At 39.4% G+C, this 19902-nt stretch overlaps 1 protein-coding gene across 1 annotated transcript in view; it reads right to left on the bottom strand.

The window, feature by feature from the left end:
- Positions 1 to 19902, bottom strand: part of ARSJ (arylsulfatase family member J) — a 45896-nt gene continuing 25994 nt past the window's right edge. Inside the window, exon 2 of the mRNA XM_009911927.2 lies at positions 1 to 2602. Within this exon, the coding sequence (XP_009910229.2) occupies positions 1201 to 2602 (1402 nt within the window). The 3' untranslated portion in view covers positions 1 to 1200. The remainder of the gene's footprint in view (positions 2603 to 19902) is intronic.

Genomic DNA, 19902 nt, shown 5'->3' with positions numbered 1-19902 from the left:
TTTTATGAATGCCATAAAAATAAACTATTTTAATAGATACATAAATAAAAGGTTTAAAGTAGAATTTTCCCCCCAAACATAAAGATGGCCTAGCTTCTGTACAGAAACTGAACAATATTCACGTGACTACTAAATTAAATAATCACTTTGTTACATTCAAAATAATTGGAGGCAAATACATAATGAAATGATGCACCTGAATCACTCTCCTTTCTCATCCTAGCAGTGTATACAGTATTTTCTTGGTTTACAGTACTCTGAGGATATGGATCTGTTAAATAAAACTCTGAATGACAGAATGGAAATAAAATTAAAAATCAAAGGAAAAAAACTCCAAACAACCCTAGGACCCAAAGGGGTACCCTGCATCACCCAGTAATTAAAGTTTTAATGGAATAGAAATAAGTATTGTGCTGTAAAATAAATTATGTCTTTTACATATTGTTGTATAGTTATCTTAAAGTGTTTAAATATTACATTCACTTTGGTGATGTGTTTTTGTCTATGCCTGTAATAAATTATACATGGCGCGTGCTAGCTGTTCACGTGTGTTGAATAACAACCTTCTGGTTTTACTACAAATGGGGGGAGCTTAGCACATCTAGGAAATTTTTGAAATACTTCTGATTTATGTAAGATAGACAAAATCTAATTCCAAGCAGCTTTCCTCCTATCATGTCCCCCTCCCCAGCGCTTCTAAAAAGTTACTCTGATGGCTTCATGATTTTGCTGTGTTGTATCAAAAAATGTCATAGGTTGGTGACTAACACTTACTGACCCACAGAGGTTCTCAAGTTTTGTTTTTCCTTTCTCTCTGTGAATCACCTGTCAATTTGAGAACATCTGCCACTAACATCTCCATACTGCCCAAATATTCCAACAAATTTTGGAAAGGAACTACCACTTGTCCATCAAAAGTGAGTTTACTGAACTTAGGCGTTATTGCCATTGTTATCTGGAATGTAGCTGTGACGGGTGAGCACCATTCATCCCGTAGAGGAGAAAGTTTGTCATGTGGATGTTTACATACTCTCAAGGCAGAGTGTTGAGATATCTTGTGCTGGTGAAATCAGAGAAAAAAATTAAAAGATGACAACTTTCATCCATAGTGCAGAGCTAGCATTTCTAGTGTATTCTGTCAGAAGTTCAAGAAAGTCGGGCCAAGCTGACTTAGACTTGGCTGAAGAGCGTGCTTAGAGTCTATCCACCAGCAAGACGTGAACGGCAATGTAATGATTGCCCTTTTTTCCGATTTGCTTTTTTCTTGTTCTTGTTCTTCTTTTGCTTATTCGCACCTTTACTTTTATCTGATTTCTTTTTCTTTTCGTCCTCCTTAAACCACGGACCCCAGACTCCTCCATTCAGCTTCGGGTTACTCCGAGGGTCCTTAGGTGGGTATCGAACAGGAACCGCAGTCTTATTGAACTGTGAAAGCCTCCGCAACAACTGCTTCACGACATCTGGGTACCTTGCAGAGAGGTCCACTCGTTCATACGGATCAGCGGTTATGTTGAAAAGCCACACCGTTTTTCCGGCTGACCAAGAAACGCGTTCATTGTGCCAGCGGTTGGGGCCCGCATTACTGAAGGCCTGTGGAGGTACCCAGTCACTATAGCCTGGATTTCCCGTCAGTAGTTTCCAATGATTCACTCTGATGGCAGATTGAATCGCAGTGTTCCAGATCCCATAGCCAGCTTCCCAGGACCCATTTTTGGCTTTGGTGTAAATCGGGTCAATGTTGTGCAAGATGTCTACCCGTGGTGAGCGTCTGCCTTCGCTAATGGTTTCCCATATATCATAGCCATCCAGCTGGATATCTTCATCGATCTGCCCTTCTGCCAGTGTGATCAAAGTGGGGAACCAGTCTGTGATGTGCACAAGCTCCTTACACACAGACCCTTTGTTTTTCAGAAGGGGGCTATGGACAAACCCGACAGCACGGATACCTCCTTCCCAATAGGTCCCTTTGCTTCCTCGGAGAGGCCAGTTACTTCCTCCAGCCATTGGCTGCCCACCATTATCTGAAGAATATATGATAATGCTATTCCCATAGTAACCATACTTCTTTAAAGCAAGGGTTACGTTGTTTATGGCTTCATCCAAACAAGCTAGCATCGCAGCATATCTTCGCCTGTTGATGTTATTTATCGATCGATAATGTTCAAAATACTTGCCTGGTGCCTGAAGAGGTGAATGAACAGCTTGGTAAGCAATATATAAGAATATAGGTTTCCTGGGGTTATGAGAAGCTAAGATTTGTTGTACTTTTTGTGTGTACATCTGCGTCGAGTAGATGCCGTTGTCATGATCCCAAGCTGCGTTGTCGTTCTCGTACAGGTCATAGCCACATATCCCAGGGCTGTCACATTTGAAGTGAGTGTAATAGTCGCCGCTGCCTAAAAGCGAGCCGAAGAAAGTGTCAAATCCTCTCTGCGTGGGCATGCATTCTCTGCGATAAAACCCCAGGTGCCATTTGCCAACCATGTGTGTTGAATAACCAACCTCCTTCAGCTTCTGAGGTAGCGTGACGTTATCCAGAGGTAAGCAGTTGGGCTGGGTTGGCCGTATAATGGAGTGCTGAAGGCCGGTGTGTATCTGGTACCTGAAGGCAGGGAGGAGATAGGCATCAGGTGGGGCGGGGGGAAGAAATGCTCAGGCCCTTACGCATGGACACCCATGCACACAACTGTAACAGAAAATACTCCTATGCATGCAGCAATTTCCTCTGGAAATATTTTGAAGTGCACATGTCAAAAACTAACGAGGTCATACTATTAAATCTGCTGAAACAGGAGAAAGGCATCTGTTTCGCTTCACAAGTGTTTAAGAGCGGTTCCCCCACCTCCTTTGGCCGGTAGGCAACAACACCGAACAAGAAACATGACACAGCAACATTGTGGACTTCTCTCCCTGCTGGCCTCCTTTTTAATGTTTTAATTTCCATGTAGTTGTGAGCAATGTCAAAGGATCTCAGAGGCAATGTGCTGCCTGTGAACCGTTATTTGGGCACTACTATTTTAAAGCTAGCAGTCAAACTCACAGACCTTCACGGTATCCCTTATGTATAATACAAACCCTAGAAAGCAGAACGATTGCATTTTTTCTGAGCATGAACAAGTGCTACAGCACTGACTCAGGACCGGTTCTCACAGCATGCACAATACTGAAAGCCTGACGGTCTGCTTTCTGGTCATCCATCATGCCATATGCATAGGGGCTATGACTTAGCAGAGATATTACTAATATTGTAACAACAGAGTCAGTCGTCAGCACGCACATGATGGGGCCTGGCTCTGCTCTCTCCTGGAACATCTCCAGTCCCACGCTTCGGCATTTATCTCCTGAGTAAGAGGCGTAAGTAAGCGTGGACGGCAAGTACCCTGGCCAAAACTCAAGGACGCTTATGCAGTTCCAGTGAAAGAGGTTTATGAGCGATCACTCAAAAGGAAGTGATAATTTTGTCACTGGATCTCTTGTTCAGCCGTCATTTTCTGTCCTTGCCTAACTGTTCAATGAGATGTTTCCCTCCATGAACTGAGCTAGTCAAAATACCTATATATACAGGAGCACAGATATTCTGAGGTACTTTTTTCTCCTCCTCAGAAAGCTTTCACATGCCCCATTTAACAATGATTATAGAAAATTACGTGAATAAATACAATTTTTACAATGCCTCATAATTTGCTAGCGGTAAACATATCTACAGCATATAAATATGCTGGACTTTGAGCCTGTAACAGCAGTATATTTAAAAGATAGGATAATAAATTCTGCAGTGCAGTACAGTCTGTGTAAAGAATACATATGGCCTCCATATGATTAGAAAATGAATTCAGCATGGGCAGTAGTAAGTGTCAAAAATCAAGGACAAATCCATTTATATCAGTTTGACACTAAAAAATAAAATGTAGCAGTATACTGTAAACCAAAGAAGACTTCTCCCTGAGTGTGAGAATAGATTAAATTCTCAGTCATGAATAGGAGAGCTAGGTCCACCAATACTGTGAATTTGTGGTAGTAGGAGTTGGGACTTCCTGACACATTCTGCTAGTGCTGCCAATCTGATTGGCCTCCTGAGCTATCTAGAAAATTAGAAACATTAGGCTCTGCCTGTCCATAAATAACTTAAAGTCTGTTTTTATATGATGTCTTCCTGGCCAAGATCTTAGAAGGCACCATAGATGTCTTTCATGCCTGCCAATCTGTAATAATTGTGTAACTCCCATTTCATTCTTGAACTTCTTTCCACAGAACCAGAAGCTCTAGTCTAATTTATTGCAGAAGCTTTGGGTGTTGCACTCCTCCGCTTTAAGCTAGCCCGTACTCAGTACACTGCAGCGCTGCTGCTTTTCTTTGTCTCTCTGGCACTTTTTCAGAGCATTGTTTCTGTTACCAGTTTGTGGATCTGGAGCCCTGCCATCCAATTGTCCCCAAACTCACAAGCTGGTGCTGACACAGGAGATACTGCAGTAGTTAAAGCATACTCTCAAAATGACGGGTTTCTGGGATTGACACTTTGCTTTTGCAAAAGAAATGTCATGCACACACAAATACCCACATCTTTCCCATGATTCAAGTATCATGTTCTTCTCCTTTTAAAACAGGTAAACTACAATAAGGAAACCACGCTGACTAATGGCAGTGCCCCATACTTCAGTTCACTCCATCTTTCAGAGTCCTCAGGGAACTATGTTCACAACACATTTCCCTCCCCTTCTCTTTCCTCTCCCTTGTTAAACTCTTTCATTAAATTCCCCTTATTCGATCCAACCGAAAAAGTCCTTGCCCCCACCCTGCTATTTTAGTAAATAGCTTCCGCTTTCTTAAACATTGACAGCCTCCTCTATCTTGAGATCAACCCCCAGTCCCAGCCGGCCAATTTCTCCCCTGCTACACTAATTTTGCTAGAAGTCAGAATTTTCTCTAAAGCAATGTTGTTGTAATAGAGATTCTTCCACCCTTCTCCTCGACACAGAAGCTGAGCCTGCGGGGAACATGCAACAGAATTTGCGACACATTGCAAACCAGTCTGCCTCTTGACAAAGCCTACACAGAAAGTATGATATTCATACAAAGTTAATTTTCATAAAGAATTCATAAGCAACAGGCAGATTCCCCAGCTAGGGCTTTTCAATGATATAGCCAAGCACAAAATTCCTACACTGTTAATCTCGCAAATACTGAACCAAAGAAATATAAAGAATTAGCCTCAGTGATACATAATGATGCTTAGGAAAATATCTGGCATACAGCAATGCATCTTATTTCAGTAGTCCCCTCAGTAAATTATTCAATATGCTGGCTACAAGGCACATATAGCAGTCCTGCTTCAACTCTCTGCTGCTGTCTTTTTTCATGAGACTGGTGTGTTTCCCACATGTGTGTGTGCCTGCTATTTATGGCATAGCTATGCTTCTGAATATACATATATGCACACATACAAAGAGATATGCGTTAAGAAGGGATCTGCAAAATAATCCATTTTAAGTAAAAAGATTTAAACTGTACAAATGTTTCAGAGAAGTATCAACCTCTAATTATCGGGATGTTCTTCACTATTACAAAAATGGTCAAGATTTGTTCACTTTTCTGTGCCACATGCCTTCCTAATTGATCCATTATGTGCCAATAATACTTTTTCAGTGAAAGTATTTTGTTTTCAAAGAACCTGCAGACTATTCATGGGAAAACAAAGTAATCTGAGCAAAAGACAGTGCTTATATGGAAGGAAATGGCATTAATAGCAATAGAAAAGTGTCTCAACATTACTGTTTTGAAACTGTATTTAGACGGTGCAAGAGAAGAAAAAACTGAACACGGCAAAACAAAGGAAATAAGAGGCAGATGCTGATTTGGGGGGAGTTCTCGAGGAGATAAACTCACGAGCTCACTAACTGCCATGAAATGTCTGTGAAATACATTCTATAGATTTCATTGCTTTCTACCACAAGACTAGCTAATTCTTTACAATAAATTGGTTGAATTTAATCCCAAATGCAGAAAGCAAGTTATGATCATGAATAGTCTGGAATTCATTATGATAATTACAACACTAGTAACCAGTTAAAAATAAGCAAATGCTGACAGGCCACAGAATCTAATTTCATAGTTTTTTAGACTTTGACCTTTATGGACAGTATTTACATAAAGGTAATAGACTGATAATATTCTGTATAAAGTGCAGGGGTTCAAGACTTGTGAATACTTTACACGCATGTACTATGCTCTCTTTCTCCCTACCCCTCCAAATTTGTAGATCATGGTTGTCTCTATTAGATACCTGGAATTTGACATTTGCAGAACAAGGAACTAAGTAAAATTTTTGTGAAATGTTCAGCTAATATTGAAAATTAATTTATCCTTACTGCATGGGGATGGCTCTTCTTTGTGCATTTTCTACATTCATTTCTATTTTACTAGTGTGGAAGTTGTTCAGATGTTTCCAGCAAAAACACTGTGATAACTGTTCCAGCTAAGGCAGCTGTTTAATGCTAGCTGACTGTTACACCGCTCTGTTTACTTGTTTGTAGTGGAAACTTTAAAGCAATGGACTCCCAGTGGGAGTATCTTGATGACTTCATAGGTCCTTTGCTTCTTGGATGCTGAGAGAAATATTTCAGAGCTTTCTTAAATAAACAAACAAATAAACCCTCCATCCTGAGTCTGAGCTCATGATACTACTTTCCAAGATCATTTCCCTTCCTATTTTAATCGAGAAAGACGCAAAGCTAAGCCAGTGGCTCTTACATTACTCCTACCTTCAGTCTCAAGGTGCAGAGACCATTAAGTTGTTAAAGGTCAACTGTACATTCAAGTGCCAGAGCCTTTGTGGATGTAAATCACCACGGGGACACTAAAGTCAATTTGACCTGAGCTTGAGGAATGCATTAACATTTGGAGGCTTAATTTCCCCCTTCTGATGTCCTTAGTAAAGCTAAATTAGTTTCCCAGTTCTCATCTGGAGAGTAAACCAAAGTAGAGAAGTGGATCAATGACAGTAATCTTTGCACATTTTCACTACTATTCCCCTGAAGCAGAGAGCAAGTCTTAAGGTCTGTACAGTAGAAGAGATTCTCCTGGCATGCCTCACATCCCCGTGGTGCTTAGGCAGTCTTAAACATATGTAGGCCAAACCAGTTTTCCTTAAAAAAAGTCTCCCTAAGGAGTTTTCTATTGAGTATTTTTCCCCTTAACTTCAGGGTGGGTTCTGCACTGAGAAAGAAGCTGGGATGTTTCTAATTTTGTAATGTGCATGTACAACACTATTGATTTTAAGCTTTCATAATTTTAAAATACTGCATTAATTGTCTACAAACTGAGATTCTTTTAAGGCTCACTGAAGATTAACAAAGAAGCACAGTTTGAAGTTTCTAATTTCAGGAACTTTTGCTAGCACAGTTCTAGTTAGTACATGTGGAAAATTATTTTTATTACACTTGTGTAGTTCAGGATATGTTGAAAAAATTTTCTCAATTTTTAAAATAATAAACTCTAGCCTAGGATTTAGAAAAGAATATTTTAAATAAAAAAAATCATTTGCCAGGAGTTGCAAACAGCAATAGCACGGAGGTATGCATGCTACACTAATTAAAGAAATCATTATTGATGATTATGCATTTCCTTGTTAAAAATAATAAAATACAGCAAGTAGACACCAAGTCAATAAAGTAGGCTTAGGGACTGCTAAAGAACAGACTTTGACATCTTACCTGAGACTGTTTGTATAACACAACAGCTAGAAATATAGCTATTCCAGATGAGTAAAGAATATAGAAATCGGTGCATTTTTTGCTTGGAGGTTCCCAGTCCTCAGAAGTCCAAGTTAGTGGGGAGAAAAAAACCCCCAACATCTCACTTGCTGCCAGCAAATCATTAGAAGCAGGACTCAATGACCAGTAAGAAAGAATAGCTATAATAAAGACTTCTTTATAGCGGACTGAGGCTTTAGCATGGAGTCCACAAACGCTTATTGTTTGAAAAAGCTGTTACTTTGGGCGGATATGTGTACTCTTATTTACCTCGAGTTGTTCTGAGCTCTGTAAGGTGCTTGTGAGGGAAGCAGAAGCTGTCCAGAAGCTCTTCTGCTTTCAGCCCTCCAAACAGGCTGGTGAAGAGCACGGCAGAGAGAAGCAAAGCTCCTGATCAGACATGGACCAACATGAAAGAATCACACAAAAATCATTTTGCATCAGAAATACTTGCCATAAAAATGAAATGTTTTATGCTAAATCTGCTAAGGTTTTTAAAACTAAAATCAGAAAATAAAGCTGGAAAAGGGGCAGGTTGATACAGGAGACACTGGGGCAGAAAGATAGAGCTGAGCTGATTTAAATGAGATGCAAATAAACCTATCACAGCCTGACATGAATTGCTGCAAAGCAATCAGCAAGTATCAATTCATAGTCCCTTCAGACTGGTGACAATGAAAGCCATAGCCTGTAGCCACAGTGCTTCTTTCTCATTTTTTATTAAGTTTACTGATAAGCAAAATGTTTTTTAAATTTTCATGTCTTTTTTATTTCCAGTCTTTTCCTAACTTAGAGACAGATGACAAGTCTTGCTTTTGCTGATTTCCACTTACCATGCTTCCACGAGAGCAAAAGCAGGCAGTAGGCATCTCAGCATTTGTTACGATAGCAAGTTGAATATCTGTTCTAAACAAGACCAGGTTAGCTAAACTCCGTCAATCACATTTCTTCTGTATGGATGGTCTATCGCAACTAAATGCTAGCATAAAAGTTTTGGTTTTCATGCAATATAGTCTTCTCAGAAACAATCTTCAGGAGCCTTGAGTCTATACGATATAAGTTACAGTTTGTCTTTCAAAAATAGCAGCTTTGGAGCAGTGCGGGAGAAAGTGCTTTTTTCTGCCCTAAGTTCCAGATACTTGGTTCCAAAGTAAAGTTACCGCCAAGGCTTCAGTTCAACATATAGTTTAAATAAGAATGTGATTTCAGCCAGGTAGTTGGCTGAAACAGGACCAAAGTAAGCAATCAAAATTTGTGCCATGAACATGAGTGATGCTATAGGTATGGAAATAACTCTCAAGTCAGCTGTGCAGCATTTTGTTCTGGTTAAAATTCTGAACAACACTAAGGAGTGAAGGAAACACCTTCTACATTAGAACACGATCTGTCACAAAACATACCCTTTTGCTGAACAATGTAAGTTAAGGGTAGGAAGGATGTATTGGCTTATGCTGCCTATTTTTCTACCTGCTTAAGATTGTGGGTAAGATATTCTGCATATCTACAATACTGTCCCAGTGGTTTGAATAAGATATGAAATACTTTTATTGATACATGCAGATGGTACTATAGCTAGGGAGTTACTTCTCTGAGATGGTGGGTGCATGACTTACAGAAGAAAATCTCCTTGTAGAAAAAAGAAGAGCAAAGATTTATTACCAGGGTATGGAGGCAGTTCTTCTCTGGGATATAAGTCACGGCTGGAGGGTTCAGTGAGCTCTGCTGCAGCAAATGATGTGCAGAATACTGCGCCACAGCCTGACCAACACGGCTTCATTTTTTTTTAGAAATTTGAGGGAGGCAAAGACTGTCCATTTTCTGAAGTAGGCACGATCCCTCAGGCCCCATAGTCCTGGTTCCCAGCTATTCAACTGACTGAATGCTGCATGCACACTGGGATGAGACCTGGGTACATGTCATTGCCTCAGGTTTTCTGCTTTCCCTGGGAAAGAAACAGAGGCGTACGGGCAGGGAAACCTGAGTGAATGTGAACAGGCCCCTCAGAACATTTTCTCTGCTCAAGTCCTCTGTCACGGTTAAACGTATGCCAGAAAAAACCTACAGGAATCTATCATTTAACCATTTTTATCTTCTAGCTTATAAATTGAAGATTTCAGGGGGGAAGGTGGGTTGTGAATGTAGATGGATCAGAGAAGCAAATGCAACATTAAAGACTAAACGTGAACTCCAAACCTTTGCAGACTTTCACTGTGTCAGCCCACATAAACCTGAAGTTTTCACATGCAGAAACACACACACACATTCATTTCATCTTCAGCTGTATTCCTTGAACTTTTATGTGCTTATAAATCAGAGCAGAAAAATATCCACTTCTAAACCAAGTGTTTACATAAAAAGTCTAACTCAAATTATTTACTGTTTTATCACTCTGGCAGTGCTACCACAAACATTTCACTTGAAAGATTCTGAATCTTGCCCTACTTTCAAGTTTTGGGGGAATGGAGGAGGGGCATTGTGTTTTTAAATCAGCTGAGGCTCTTCCATCAAATACAGGAAAAGAAAAAAAAAAAAGTAGTGATTTATTCATGGACTAATAATGTTACCAGTTTTGTTCCGATTACTTTTTTCCAAGGACCTACAGGAGTTGAGGTATCCTTGCTCAACCAAATGCCATTTGGATTTTGATGCATTAACTCAACCTCAAAATCATTTGGGATTTCTGATCTCATGCAAGGCCTGACATTTGGTCATTTGAATAATGTCCTTACACCACTATATGGCTTATACCGCGAAAGTATTTTTATCATCCGGCACCTAGAAATGCCACCCAGAGTTCCATTAACAAAAATAAACATTTATCAATAGCAAGAACCAGAGGGACTTCCAGTGAACTCCTTGTGGTGGTTCAGAAGCCCCAGTATGGTGACAGGCCCTGCTGCTTGAAAGCTGGAGAACCAAGCCAAAAAATGGTGTTCTTTGTGGCTTTATATTCTGACCAATTTTGCATCTCAAGGACACGCACCAGCTCTACTCTCTTTTATCTTCCCAAGTCCTGCTGACGCAACTGGCACCCCAGTAGCGAGGCAGAGCTTGGTGAACAGCAGGAAAGAAACTGTTGTCTCTAGAGTTGCTAGCTTTAAAGGAAAATTAGATAACTGTGGATCCAAGCTAGGGCAGAAAAGTAACAGAAACCTTTATCTGCGTTTCCTTGGGGTTACTCTCCCTGGTTGCAAGGGGCGGTTAGTGCAGGGAAACATAAAAATCATATAATGAAACTCAAGTAGAAGTTTCAACTTTAAGTCACTCCGCAGATTAAGTTGTAATTAGTATTTTCATATGCTAATTTGGATCTTTTACAAAACACTATTAAACTGGCAGCATATCCGCTACTAACCTTTCCTGTCATTGAGACAATTTATCTGCTCAAATGGGAGGACAAAAAGGATAAAGGAGAACGTGGGAGTCGACAGCAGCTGGAATGCACATGTGTATATGCAGCTATTGTTTTCTTTGCTCCCAGTTCGCTGCAGCTGTGGAAACAGAGCACAATGTTTCCAACTTTATCACTGAATGTTAGTCATTTAGAAAAAAGGGGGAAAAAAAATGTGTGATTGCATAATCAGCGCTCTCGGTTTCATGTCTACATGTAAGTGACATGAAAAGAAAATAATTTGACTAAATACTTTGCATGCCAACCACAAACCCAGACATTGCCACCAAATTCTGGGCTCTCAGCACAAAGAGATCCCATCGGATATTACACCTAATCAACATGTTACAAGGAAAAGAAATGCACCGCTGTTAGGTCAGGAGTATACTGGAGCTACACTCGCAAGAGGAGAAGCTCACATAGACAGACTATCCCCGCATATTTCTCTGAAGTTAAGGCAAGAAAATGGCAAAGGAAAACCAATTCATTAGTAGGAGATGGATTTTTCAGTTCTGCTTCAGTCATTTTTACGGGAGGAAGAAGAGAAGAAAATGAGATAAATGGAGTCTAAAAGCCATAAATTGGCATGCAGAAGTATTCCCGCCCCCCTCAGGTACTTCAAAAAGTGGTCTGCAGACTCTGTTGCGAGCACTGCACGAGGGTGGAGCAAGACCAGCATGTCAGAACAGGGACACGGCACGTACCAGTTTGTAAAGGTTGTTCTCGGTGCTACAGCACGTAACTCCTGAGCATTCAAAGCGTGTAAAAGGGGCCTTCATTTCAACCTGTGTGTTCACTGCTGTGCTGGAGGGAATACCTTCTCAGACACTACTAATATCCTGGACTAGTCGTTCTTACAGATAAGGTAAATTTCAATGTGTCTTATTGAAGCATTCTGCCTAAAAGAATACATTAATTGGTAATAACATGGGCATTTTTACATGACCAGAAAAAAAAAAATTGCCATGTACACGTGTGAAATATTTTTCAGCTAAAAATCTTGAGGCTGAAACTCATAATTCTGTGACAGTTTAGGAAAATTAGTTCACCTTTATGTAAGAAGAATTTATTCAGTGAAGGGACATGAAAGATATTCATTATATGGTTGCCTTTTGTAAGAAGACGTCTTTCATAAAAATGACATACTTGATAGCAGTCCTTAAGGTAGCAGCCAAACAGTTATTTTCTTACCTTACACTTTCATTAAAGTACCCATTTTGACCATTTATTATTATTTCTGAATTAATATTGTCCTTATGTATTATTCATGTATCCAGTACTTAGAGTCTACATCAATCTAAATGCTGCAAAACGACCCTGAATTGACAGCAAGGATGTCTGAGGACAAAATGACAAGATGTAAAATAGAGGTTAACAACTACCATATCATGGTTTTATATGATATCATTTGAGAGAGATAATTGCGTTATAATTAAAGAACATTACATCATTGAAAAAAATCAGGATTATTCGGAGCTTCAGAGACATCTCAAGTGTTTTAGATACCTTCACGCAACATCCAAACTTTGCAAAAGCTGTAGTTTTCTATTAACCATTGAACAACTACATAAACGTACCATTTCTGAGCGTAACATTGGAGAATGTCATAGTTTCATCGCTTTACTGAACTTAAGTATATCATAGGCCATTAAGTTTCTTTTGAAACCTTAGATTAGTCTTTAAGACTCTAATTTAAAATTAGAGATAAATTATTATCAAGTGGTAATGGCCACAATGTCTCTTTAGTATTTATAATATTCCTATTATCCTGCTCTATGATATGTCGCAAGCTCAACTGTCTCAAAGCACCTGATACAGGAAAGAACAGATTCTAGCCCCCTTAACCAATATGTAGCTACTGAAATAGAAGGATCAACTCCATCAATTCAATTGAATACTCTTTTAGGTAAACTTTTGCTCAGTGTCATCAAAACGAGTCCCTGAATTGATGCATGAAACCCCTTTTCTAGTGTAGAGATTCATTGTGAATGCTGATTAATTAAGAAATATTCTTGGATGATTGTTTCTGTTTCATATCAACTTCGCTATTCTCTTTGTTCTACTTAATGCGGTCTATCGCATAACATTATTGTAAAACATGTACGTTTGCATCAAAAGGAAATTACTATCTCTTCCTTCATCTCCCACATATCACACAGCAATTCAACATAGCAGGATATCCACCTAGAGCAATGTGATAGAGCTGAGCAGTTATGTTCAAAGCTTAATTACACATTTCTAGACACTTGTAATTGATACTGCTGACACATCAGTTGTATATTAAATGATAAACTGTTACTCAAAACTGAAAAAGTGAAAGCGTGCAATCCACTTAATCCACTTAAGAAACATAACTTTAAGTTCTCTACAGACTGCGACGTCCACCCAGACACCTCCAGTTCAAGACACCTCCTGTTCAAGTGCTTTTAACACCAGCATTCTTGTCAGCAAGATAACGATACCCTTCGCTGTTGTCTCTACGGGTATCCTGGGACAGACACAAGCCAGAAATTGTTTCATGCCACTCCAGAACTTCTGCTAGAACTGAATTAATTTTCCAAGAAAAGCTACAGCCCTCATAATATGAAGAACAGCTTTACCTGCATTGAAGAAAAAAATGCATTTTGACTTTTCAACAACATAGTTTTCTGGGCTGACATATACTGGCAACAGCAGTGGCACTGAATCATTAGCAAAAGGAATAACCTTGACTTGAAAGAGAGGGCTGGGAGCCAAGAGACACACTTTCTTCTGGGTTCTGCATAGTTTTTAGCCTGAGCATCGCAACTGACCTCTAATTCTTCTGTCCTTCAGAAACTTTCATATTAGTTTCTTAGCCTTTTGCGTTACTCATTCCTTGAAGCAGGGCTGGTACTATGTCCATTGTACAATAGAGCTAATGCTCAAAACGGGCTTTTTAGTTTCATGATGAAAAACATTGGCAGGATGCAAAGGAGCCTCATCCTGATGCTAAAGCCAGTTTGTACCTGGATCTGTTAAAACACAGCACTTCCAAGCATCTACTTATTTACAATGATTACTGGCAGTTATGTACAAATTCTGTCACATATTGCTGGTTACTGAACTAGATCCTACTTCCTCACTAAATTCAGACTGTTGTTAGGGCTCCTGGATTTTGTTTTCTACTTCCTGATTCACTTGAGAAATATCGTATTAAAATCCATTCTTCAGAACCGACCACAACATGCAAGTCCATTTCTGATTAAGACAATGGCTGGTGTTGAAGGCGCTGTGTGCAGTTCCCAAAGAATTAATGTATTAAGATAATGAAGTATTTTACTAACCTGGGTCCCAGATGAAAGGTTCCTGATTGACAACATGGGGAAATGAAACATCTTTGTTTATTCACAGGGGAGATTCAACATGGAAATGAAATGCTTTCTCTGCCATTATCTGAGTGGATGTAGATGTAGGTGTGCTTTTCTAGCAAAGGAAGGAAGGAGCGGGGAGCAGAGTTTCAGGGCTGTCAGTCAGTCATTCATGTGACAATTTTTAACTAACACATCAGAGATAGTACATACTGTACAATATGGCATAAAAAGGAAAGTAAAATGCCTGTACTCAAAGCATGATGTTTTTCTTACTTTAGGGGTTTTCAAATTTCCATAAAGCAATAGAAGTATGAAGACAAACTGAACTCTCTTCCCACGTATCCTTACATGTTGTGGTTATGTTTCCTTTTCTCTTAAAAGCTCCATATGTTGGAACTCAAAAGGAACAAAACAACTTCAGCAGGTACCATGCCCAGCTCACTGCAACCTATCCCTTGTAACAGGAGCAAATACTAAAATGCCCCCGAGATTCAGCTCCCATAGCTGCCTCCGATTGCGACGAGGCAGCATAACACCAGGACCTCGGTACTTCATAGGGCTGTTTTCTGCCTCTGTACCAAACGGATTTGAATTGCTATCTTTGTGCTCTGTCCAAATTAGGCAAAGGCTAGGAAAAATGTAAGGCTGCTATGAGGAGCAGGAGTGCAGTGAAATCAGAAAGCTCTCCGTTTTGGTGATTAATGGCAGCCCACATATTTGATGGTTGCGAGATGCCCCCTCCCACCATCCTGCTACACTTTTCCCTTCCCTTCAGTCTCCTACACCACAGAAGAGAACAAACTAGAGTTAATAAGGGACGGAAGTTAACAGCACATCTGTTTCTAGGCCTCCATGCGACTGAATAATGAAGTCATTTGGATAAATGCTTCTTTATTTCCGTCCTAAATCCGGCTTAGCAAAACAAGTAGTGCTGTCTTGGATGTCACTGCTGCACTCTCTAATCCTTTCTAACGATCGGTAATTTCTCATTTATACTGCTCCTCAGTCACATCTTGCTTTACTGTTTGCATTGCCGGAGTGTCCAAAAGCCTAACAGAAACAGAGGCCGCAGTGCAATAGGCCTGGAAATAAAATGGAATATAAGATAAGGGGTGAGTGGAATCAGGTGCCTAATCATTGTTAGTCCACCAAAAATCTAGAAACCACATCTCTTACATGTATAGCAATTATGTCTAAAAGCAGACAAAGCACACATAAAATATTTGCTATAAAATCTTAATATATTAATGAAACCATGCCTTATTTAAGATGTTAGCAGGCGATTTTGATCCCAGACAAAATACCACAAGAATGACCCACGTAATGGAGTGAGTTGGATAAGCATAAGTGAGGTGTAAATGGGACACACACAAAGTTTTGGCAGTATGCATTCAATATATTAAACAATTACATCCTAGTACATTCATGGAACCTAGGTATCGATGCCATCAACGTTGTACACCTGCCTTCTGCGGGGCCTTTTCCCCCCTACCTGAAAACATCTGTTTAATAGAGTGATATTAGCACCACATACCCTGTGATAAGTGATTTAAGGAGAAATACCCTCTTGAAAAAGTAGGTCACTCATATTGAGGTAGGAGGTATACTATTCTATACGTGTAATAGTCTACAGTATACTATGAAAGAACTTCAAGGCAAAGAGTAACCTGGCAGAGGTGGATGGGATTATCAGCCTGACTCAGACATCAAAACTAAGGATGAAGTTTTCACTGACTTCACAGGGCCCTTGTTCAGTTCTCTTATTTTGGTACGTTGGACCTAGCTGCCCTTTCCTTACTCTGAGGCACTCAAATGGGTCACTACCAGACAGACACTTGATAGTAACCCATTTTGTTCTACAGTTAAAGCAAAGGATGCTCACGCATTCGTATTTCTCTTGTTCAGCTGTATGCTGTTCTTATTCTTCAGTTCACTACATCCCACCCACGTATATTATACAGAAAGAATGAGCATAAATTATGGTGTTGTGTTACTAACTGATTGCATATATTGTCATAGCCCATGAATTTCTGTCACTAACTTCAACAGTTGAAAGACAAAATCAACATAATATTGTAAATTAAAAACAATTAAGAAAAACTGAAGTAATTTAAATTGTGATCTTTTAGAATGTGACGCATTTACTTTTTCACAGATTCCTTATGGAGCTGTGAGAAATAAAACCCTTTTAAAAATTAAAAATAAAAGGTAGAAGTAGTCATTCTTTGAGAAACATTAGCTGTTAAGGAGAAACAGAAACATATTTAGCATTTATCAAAGTGTTTGTTTCATTAAATAGCTATAGGGCTCTGACTTGGGAAGATCCCTTTGTACGGACAGACCTTCCACACCTGCTTAAATTCCTTAAGATAGAAGAGCTTTTTTGAACAGGATGGATTTAAACAACTGCCTGTTCTTGAACTGATGCTTAAATGCACTTCCAGCCTTTGCAACATCACAAGAATTTTAGAAGCCAGTCTATAGATGTTTTTACAGCTAAAGACACAAATAGGTGCCTAATGGGATTCCCAAAAACATGTCCTTAAATCTCCATGAAATCAATACAAGTTACAGCAACTAAAAAAAGACCACTGATTCCCAATCTGCATTATTAAGCTTCCTTTAAAAAAACACCTTGTCCTTCAAGATTTTTCTGTAACCCTTGCACTCCAGCCAGGGCAACTGAATTTGTTAAGGTGGGTACAAACTTAGGTATACTTGTGTGTGCATGGGGAGGTCTAATATGACATCTAGGTCCTTAGAGTAGCATGGCCGCTTTTTTATTAGGAGAAAATAAGTACACTGTCCAAAATGCTTACTTTGACAAAGGAGAGCAGTAAATTATTCTCTATTTTGACTTGTAATCCTCTTGCCCCAGTAGAACTGTATATCGTATAAGTACATACATGAATGATGTAGTCCTCCCCCTGCCTTTTTTTTTTCTTTTGCAAAAGGGAAATTAAAAGGGCATACTCTGTTTTCTCAGAGGTTCCAAACCAAAATTATCATCATCACAGAAAAGCAACTCCTACACATTTGATCTTCAACCTTAGCATTTCTTCTGGGAGCCAAGCATTTGTTGAAAAAGACAACAGTAAGACCATAACCCATCACTCCTTTTCAAGCACAATTAACTACGTGGAATATTACTCAATCAGTGGCAAATAACTTGTGGCTCCCAAATCACTTCTGTCCTTTCAAGGTTGTGAAATTATGGATTTCAGTGCTTAATAATCATGGCAATAACATCAAAATTAACAAAATGCCGTAATGCCAAAGAAATGAAGCATCATCATTTAGAGTCTGTTCTTGCTATTTTCAACATTCTTCTCTGTGTGGGAAGAGGAATATGGGAATTGTGGGGATTGCAAAGAGAAAAGAGGGAAGGAGAAGAAAGAAGAATCAGGCGTGCTTTGTATCTGTCATGAATGAGAAGACAAAATATTTCTTTCCTCTTCAGGAGCCAAGAGAGTTCAAGGAGGAGAAAATCAACACAACTGAACGCACGCACAGGAATTTGCTGACATTGTATAGTATTGTCTGCATTACGCCTGTACAATACCACACAGAGCTGATGAGTTGTGACAATTCCAGAGAGCTATCTTCATTTGGGAGAACGTGAAGATGTTAATAAAACTGCCAAATATCAGAACACCACATCTGTTCAGTTCTGTTTGTATGAGACTTTTCCATTCACTAAACAAATCTGTCTTCTCAGTGTAGCTCTAATGGGTCACATAGGAGAGGAGCAGCCCAGAAGAAGCTGTAAATCCTTCAGGGAGCCTGTCAGCTAATTCAATAACAGACTTCTTATCTACATTTTCCTATTAGTAATCACAATATATAACTCATTACACAGCTTTTCCTTTTCAGTCTGAAAGTGTCCCACAAAACAGAAAAATCAACATCCCTATTTTAAATATAGGCACTCCGAGATAGGGAAAAAATGAAGCATCTCACAGAAGTAACCCAGCACCAAAGGCATAAGTGTAGAAAGAGCCCTGGTCTTCCCATTCTCAGCCTGGGGCTCCACAATGGCATAAGAAAAGTCCACGACTAGATTCAGTGCCCCAGAGATGGAAAACAAGAGAGCTCTTAAAAAGGCAGCCTCCCACAAGGAAAGGTTAGAGCAGCAAGGACATAGTTGGATGCATGATGCTAACTGATTTTCAGTTACAGACTAGATCAAGTTTGTGTCTTGACAATTTCCTCTACAGATTTTAATCCGTCTACATTAACCAAACCTGAAACTTCCTGTACTCCCATTTCCTTACCATATACGACTTGAGCTTAACAAGTTTTGCCAAATTTGCAAATACTGAGGGCAATGGGCTTATCAAGGATCAATTAACCATGTTTCTTATAAGAGTGGGAGCATACTATAAAACATATTTTCAACTTGTTCTGCGAATGTGCCCCTGCAACTGAACCATGCTGCCTAAATGCACCAGTTCTTCACTAACTGTCCCAGTTGACTTGTTCAATATTCAGCACATAATATATTTTGAATTCTGGTAATCTGGCTGCATGACTGTAAAATTCCTCAACAGTTCATTTTATGCCCAACTTTTCATGAGCAGTGCTCTATAAGTTGCAGGACCAACTTCTTAGCATTTATTTGTGTTAAAATAAAGCATCTGCTTTTCAAAATCAGGCTTACGTACACATGTTCAAAATCAAAACGCAAGAGAGGTGGCTAGAGTCAGCAGCAACAAAATGGGATAGCAGCAAAAGATCTGTAAAGCCTTAGCTCACATTCCTTGGTGAGCTGAAAGTCTGGGCTAAACATGCATTTTGGCTCTGACTTGGGGAAATGAAGCTGCTTCTATCCTTCTGACATAATCTATTTCACCAACAGGGAAGCAGTACTGATGGTCATCTGGGGAAACTGCACCAATCTCTCCTGGAGAGAATGGCGACTGCTGCACCATAGTAGGAAGAAAGAAGATGGAAGAAAGAAGGGAAAGATGAAAAATCCACAGAAACAACATTAGAATCAGAGTGGAACTTAGTGATTTCATGAGGACTTGATCCAGTTATTAACTTTACCTGAAACTTTAAACTAAGCCTTTCATTACTTTTTGTACAATTTCCTTTACAACTTTCAGTACATAACACTTACGTACTTACGTTTCATAAGTATATTTATGTATACTTATATTTCAGTACATAACAAAGACATAAAGCCAGTAGTCGATACTATAAGTACAGTTTTTTAAAAACAAATAGCCACTTATCTAAAATCAAAAGAAATTTGAAAAAAATCTAATCTAGACATGATGAGATGTAATGACAGTGTCAAGGACACCATGAGCTAGCTAACAGACAACGTAATTACTTCTCAGTCTTTTATTGCCTGGAAGATAAGATTTATTTTTCTGCTTTGGGGGAGTGGGGGGCTTTGGGGGGGGTGTGTGGAATGTCATTCAAG

The sequence above is a fragment of the Haliaeetus albicilla genome, chromosome 1, assembly GCF_947461875.1.
Source record: "Haliaeetus albicilla chromosome 1, bHalAlb1.1, whole genome shotgun sequence".
In the NCBI taxonomy this organism is placed as follows: domain Eukaryota; kingdom Metazoa; phylum Chordata; class Aves; order Accipitriformes; family Accipitridae; genus Haliaeetus; species Haliaeetus albicilla.
Note: the sequence above shows the minus strand (reverse complement) of the source record. Positions and strands in the feature narration are given on the sequence as shown.